The sequence below is a fragment of the Heterodontus francisci genome, chromosome 6 (assembly GCF_036365525.1).
Source record: "Heterodontus francisci isolate sHetFra1 chromosome 6, sHetFra1.hap1, whole genome shotgun sequence".
Classification (NCBI taxonomy): Eukaryota; Metazoa; Chordata; class Chondrichthyes; order Heterodontiformes; family Heterodontidae; genus Heterodontus; species Heterodontus francisci.
The window spans coordinates 123,306,933-123,312,728 of record NC_090376.1 but is presented as its reverse complement, the minus strand read 5'-3'; the positions used below and the strand labels follow the sequence as shown (position 1 = coordinate 123,312,728).

At 47.1% G+C, this 5,796-nt stretch overlaps 1 protein-coding gene across 1 annotated transcript; it reads right to left on the bottom strand.

The window, feature by feature from the left end:
* Nucleotides 1-562: 562 nt before the first annotated feature.
* mettl18 (methyltransferase 18, RPL3 N3-histidine) lies at nt 563-2,244 on the bottom strand. The gene has a single exon (XM_068034275.1). The coding sequence runs from the start codon at nt 2,188-2,190 to the stop codon at nt 1,216-1,218; it is 975 nt and encodes a 324-aa protein (XP_067890376.1). The 5' UTR covers nt 2,191-2,244; the 3' UTR covers nt 563-1,215.
* Between the last annotated feature and the right edge of the window lie 3,552 nt (nt 2,245-5,796).

Here is a 5,796-nt window from a genome sequence, read left to right as displayed (position 1 = left end):
TGGGTGGGAAAATGTTAATAATATGCTGCGACCTGTGGAGCAATGGGACCTGTGTCTTGCTCCCGCCTCGGTCATAACATTCTTTGAAAACAAAAAAAAAATTTTAAATCAAAAAGCCAGAAATTCAGCTTGTAGATCACAGAACCTCATTACAATGGATGTAGTTCCGCATTTCCATTTTAGATATCTCCAATGCGAACATTTAACTACACAGTCATTTAAATAGTTAATGGCATTTTGTTGATGTGGAATAATTACATTTGCCACCAGACGTTACTGCATTTCAATTACATGAAGCGTGTTGGTACACAAGTATTATGGAACCTGAAATGCTGCTTTGATAAATCAATGTTACGCTTTACAATTTGTCACATCACGTTACGACACACAGAAAGCAGCTTTCTTATTCCACTGATAAGCTGCCTGCTTCACAGACCAGTCATGATCATAACGCAGCTATTTTCTGCTCTAAGTTCCATTAGTAAAGATATAGAATTGTTTAGCTCAATAACTTCAAAGGATTATTTAAAAAGTGGTTGAAAAAGATATAAAAATACAAGTCTTAAAAATCACAAGATGGTCTTTTATTGCACTCAACAAAAGGCACAAAAAATACGAACTTTCCCTCAGGGTTTATGTCTATGCTGGCAACACCTTTAAATAATCACATTTGCATTTTTGGCATAATTTCCAGCACTGAAATACAACACATTAGCAGCTCCTGGGCAGTACTCTTCCGTCTGAGGAATTTCAAAAATTCAATACTACTTCAAATAGGCCCAAGCATCCTTTCCCTGTTTGCTGTTTGTTTTGCCAGCACTCACATTAAATTTAAATGCTATTTGGGAGTGTCGAAACACTTGACCTATTCACCACAAAACCTCCACAAGACAGCTTCTAAATGCTTTTCAAAGTACTTGAAACAGTTTAATTCTGCAGTTGTTTCTTCCCGATTTTTGTACCAAATCAGATCACTATGAAGATTTTGTTACCACATTAGTCTATGTAAACAACCTTTCAGTGTGTATGGTTCAGTCATTTTGCAATGATTCAACTCTCTGATCCTTTACACCAGAGAGTAAACATTCAACCATTTTTCCATGAATTGAAGCTCGTTAAAAACAAATCCTTAATATTCATTTTCAGAACACCGACTGTCAAGTGTGCCCAGAGTTAACTTTTCTGCAATGGGCACTTCAGTTTTGTAGTAAACTGTCAGGAAAGTTTGGCCTTCCTGAATGACATTGTTGCAATGCATCGCTGGAGTCCGTCATCAATCACTTTTACTGTCTCGATCTCAAAGACCTTTTTCTGCTTCACATAGCTCTCGTACAGGTGGATTCCCCCACCCACCCCAAAATAATGGGTTTTACTGGCCAGGTAGACTGTCCCATCCTGGGAGAGCAGGCTTGAGAGTGCGTCGTGCAAGTCACCGTAGCAATCTGGGTTATAGAGTGTCTCGGATGTCAGGATAACGTCATATTTGAAGGAGCCGCCATTGACTTTGCCAAATTGGGACCAGTCCCCTGAAAAGAAGCGACAGCGGGAGAGCAGCCTGGGTTCAGAGGGCAAGGGCGACACCTGGGCTTTCCTCCGTTTTCCCGGTGGCTCATCACATCCGTGTTCGCCATCTGGATGCTTCTCGCCGTCCAAGGGCAGCTCGCCCTCTCCGTCCTCATTCAGCGCCACGTTGGGAATGGTGACCCCTTCGATCACCGCCCCGTTGTAGTCCTGGAAGTGAACTTCGCCCGCCTGCTTCCTCAGGGCGATGATTCCCAGTAGTCCAGCCCCGCAGCCCAGGTCTAGGACCCGCCGGCCCCCCAGCTCCACCGCAGCCAGGTAATCAATGAGGTCGAAGGTGCACTGCCAGATTTTCAGGCCGCCCTCATAGACCCCAGGTACTAGGTCGGAGCAGGAGGAGATGGCGCCGGAGAGCCCAGGCTCCCCCTCAGCCCCCTGGGCCAGTGCCCTCTCCACTGTCCAGACATTCAGGTGTTTGATGCAGAGGGAGTCCGGACCACCCAGCTCCAACTCCTCCACTATCCCATCCTCCAGGAGCCGCTCCAGGTCCCCCCAGGGCACCCGGTGTTCCCGCAGACCGGGAACCCTCCGCCCGGCCTCAGAGAGCGGCCGCTCGGCCCCTTCAGCCCCGGGTAGCTCCGCCAGCGGAAAGTTGAATTTGAATTCCATGCTCGAACCGCCAAATAACAGCCACTTTCCAACTGTCGCACCGCTCGTGACGTTTCTCTCCGCGCGCTCCCCGCACGCTCCCTTTCAGCCAATCAGCGCACGCTGCACGGCTCCACCACCCTCACCCGCAGCCAATCAGCGGAGAGCGCGCGTGACGTTTTGCCGATCGCGCGCGGACACGCCCCCACCTCTCAACCAATCAGCTGACCGGGCCGGCACGTGACGTTCAGTCACCCCCCCCCCCCCACCCCCTCACTCTTAGCCAATCGGCGCATTGCGCACGCAGGCTTACCGGCCTGCTCATGATATTTCCCTAACTACGCCCTCGTCCCGCCCCTTCACTTTCAGCCAATCGGGATGACGTCATCGGCCACCCTCTTGCAGGCACGGCTCCGTCCGCTGGGAGCGCAGGTGGAGACACACATCCCGGGAAAGCGAATGGATCTTTCTGTGCCACAGGTCACAGCAAACGGCTTCATTGATTGGAGGTTAAAGTGGGTGACAGACTGGCTTTTGGGAGGAGGGGTTTAGTTTTAGCTTCATGATGAAGGATGCACTGAGTAATAGGACTTTCCTCCTTGAGGGTTAGGAAACCAAAGTGGGAGGATAGTTAGGATATAGATCAGACCTGATCCCACTGAATGAGAGGAGCTGAATGGCCTCTTCCTGTTTTATAATGGATCGAACAGTCAGACATCTTTCCACAGTGTGCTTAACCCTAAAATCACATCAGCACTTGGCCACCAATCACCATGGGCTCCAGTAATGTACCAAACTGACCTTGAGTGCATATAGACCTGTCCGGCTCAGATGTCAGCATGACACAGAGCGTTGTCTTGGTTCTGAACCAAGGCAGGCCACCTCAGATCCGCCTGAACTCCAAGCGGAGAGGGTGGTGGAGGCAGATTCAATTGTGGCTTTCAAAAGGATAAGCACCTGCATGGAAATCATTTGCAGGGCTACAAGGAAATGGCGGGGCCGTGGGACTTGCTCTTGCAGAAAGAGCCGGCATGGGCTCGATATCCTTCTGTGCCACAACCAGTTTATGATGCTATGAAGTGAGCCTACTTGCTCTTGTGTCAAGCAGGGAAGGTGCTGGACATGGCTTCTCTGTGGGGATGGAAAATTATTTTTATTCATACATCGGATATGAGTGTCACTGGCAAAGCTTGCATTTATTGTCCATCCCTAATTGCCTTAGAGAAGGTGGTGGCGAGCCAGCTTCTTGAACCACTGCAGTCCATGTGGTGTAGGTACACCCACAGGGCTGTTAGGGAGGGAGTTCCAGGATTTTGACCAGCAACAGTCAAGGAGTGGTGATACATTTCCAAATCAGGATGGTGTGTGACATGAATGGGCAGGAAGTAAAGAGATACAGACCCTTAGAAAATAGGCGACAGGTTTAGATAGAGGATTTGGATCGGCGTAGGCTTGGAGGGCCGAAGGGCCTGTTCCTGTGCTGTAATTGTCTTTGTTCTTTGTTCTTTGGAGGGGAGTTTGCAAGTGGTGCTGTTCCCATGTGCCTGTTTCCCTTGTTCTAGGAGGTAGAAATCGCAGGTTTGGGAGGTGCAATGTTAAATATATAAAGATGTGGTAGCTCAGACTTCGATGCCATCATCTTGAACTGTATCAACAATTATGTCAGGAAAACTCAGAAGATAGAAAAAAGACAGAATGGTTCTCACCAACTTTAAATAGATCTGTGTAGGCCAACTAGACAAAATTCTGCAATGGGCTAAATTTGAGTATTGGCAATGCCCTTTTGTGTCACTTTTCAGTTTCCAGTCTCTGAATTAATATCCATCTTGGCGCTATTACCAGTTTAATTAGGATTGGAAAATGCACCCATGGATTTCGGCAAGTGTGTACTGGAGAATTTCACAGACTGACCGATAAGCAAGATGAGACCTCAAAATTGATTTAGTCCACAAGACTGGTCTAAATACAAGTCTCTCTAATAATATACTTGGTTTCACCCACTGGAGATGGAGAATGGAACAAAATAATTACAGGATTAAAAATTAATTCTGAGCCGACAGATCTTTTCTCACTCAGCAACATGATAAATAGCGGATGCGCTGAGGATCATCTTCAAATCCTCACTAGATACAAGCGAGGTACCAGATGATTGTACCATTGTGCAAAAAGAGTGTGAGGGATAGGCCAAATAATTGTAGGCCGGTCAGTCTGACCACGGTGGTGGGTAAATTGTTAGAATCAATTCTGAGGGACAGAATAAAGTGCCACTTAGAAAGGCACAAATTAATCAGTGATAGTCAACATGGATTTGTTAGAAGAAGGTCATGTCTTACTAACTTGATTGAGTTTTTTGAGGAATTGACAAGAAGGATTGATGAGGGTAGTGCAGTGGATGTGGTCTACATGGATTTTAGTAAGGCATTTGACAAGGTCCTGCATGGCAGACTGGTCAGTAAAATGAAGGATACAAGGGAATGTGGCAGGTTGGACCCTGTATTGGCTCAGGGACAGGAAACAAAGGGTAATAGTCGACGAATGTTTTTGCGAATGGAAAGCTGTTTCCAGTGGTGTTCCACAGGGCTCAGTGTTGGGTCCCTTGCTGTTTGTGGTCTATATTAATGATTTGGAATTAAATGTGGGAGGCATGATGGGAAATTTGCTGATGACACAAAAATTGGCCGTGTAGTTAATAGTGATGAGGTTAGCCGCAGACTCCAGAATGATATGAATGGTTTGGGTGAGTGGGCGGAAAAGTGGCAAATGGAATTCAATCCAGAGAAGTGTGAGGTAATGCATTTGGGGAGGGCAAACAAAGCAAGGGAATACACAATAAACGGGAGGATATTGAGAGGGGTAGAAGAAATGAGAGACCTTGGATTTCATGTCCACAGGACCCTGAAGGTGGCAGGACAGGTAGATAAAGTGGTGAAGAAGGCATATGGAATGCTTTCCTTTATTGGCCGAGGTGTAGAATATAAAAGCAGGGATGTAATGCTGGAATTGTATAAAATGCTGGTTAGGCCACAGCTGGAGTATTGTGTACAGTTCTGGTCACTGCATTACAGAAAGGACATAATTGCTCTGGAGAGAATACAGAGGAGATTTACAAGAATGTTACCAGGGTTTGAAAGTTGCAGCTTTGAGGAAAGATTGGACAGGCTAGGGTTGTTTCCCCTGGAACTAAGGAGGCGGAGGGGAGACTTAATTGAGGTGTACAAGATTATGAGGGGCCGAAATAGAGTGGACAGGAAGGACCTGTTTCCCCTGGTGGGGAGGTCAGTTACCAGGGGACACAGATTTAAGGTGATTGATAGAAGGATTAGAGGGGACATGAGGAAAAACATTTTAACCCAGAGAATGGTGGGTGTCTGGAACTCGCTGCCAGGAACGGTGGTGGAGGCAGAAACCCTCAACTCTTTTAAAAGGTACCTGGACATGCACCTGAAGTGCTGTAACCGGCAAGGCTATGGACCAGGTGCTGGAAGGTGGGATTAGATTGGGCGGCTAGTTTGCTCGGCCAGCATGGACATGACAGGCTGAATAAGAACATAAGAACTAGGAGCAGGAGTAGGCAATACAGCCCCTCAAGCCTGCTCCGCCATTCAATACAATCATGGCTGATCTCAT

What these genes read in the sequence shown, in the direction of transcription:
- mettl18 (XM_068034275.1), bottom strand. Translation starts at nt 2,190, where the DNA reads ATGGAATTCAAATTCAACTTTCCGCTGGCGGAGCTACCCGGGGCTGAA.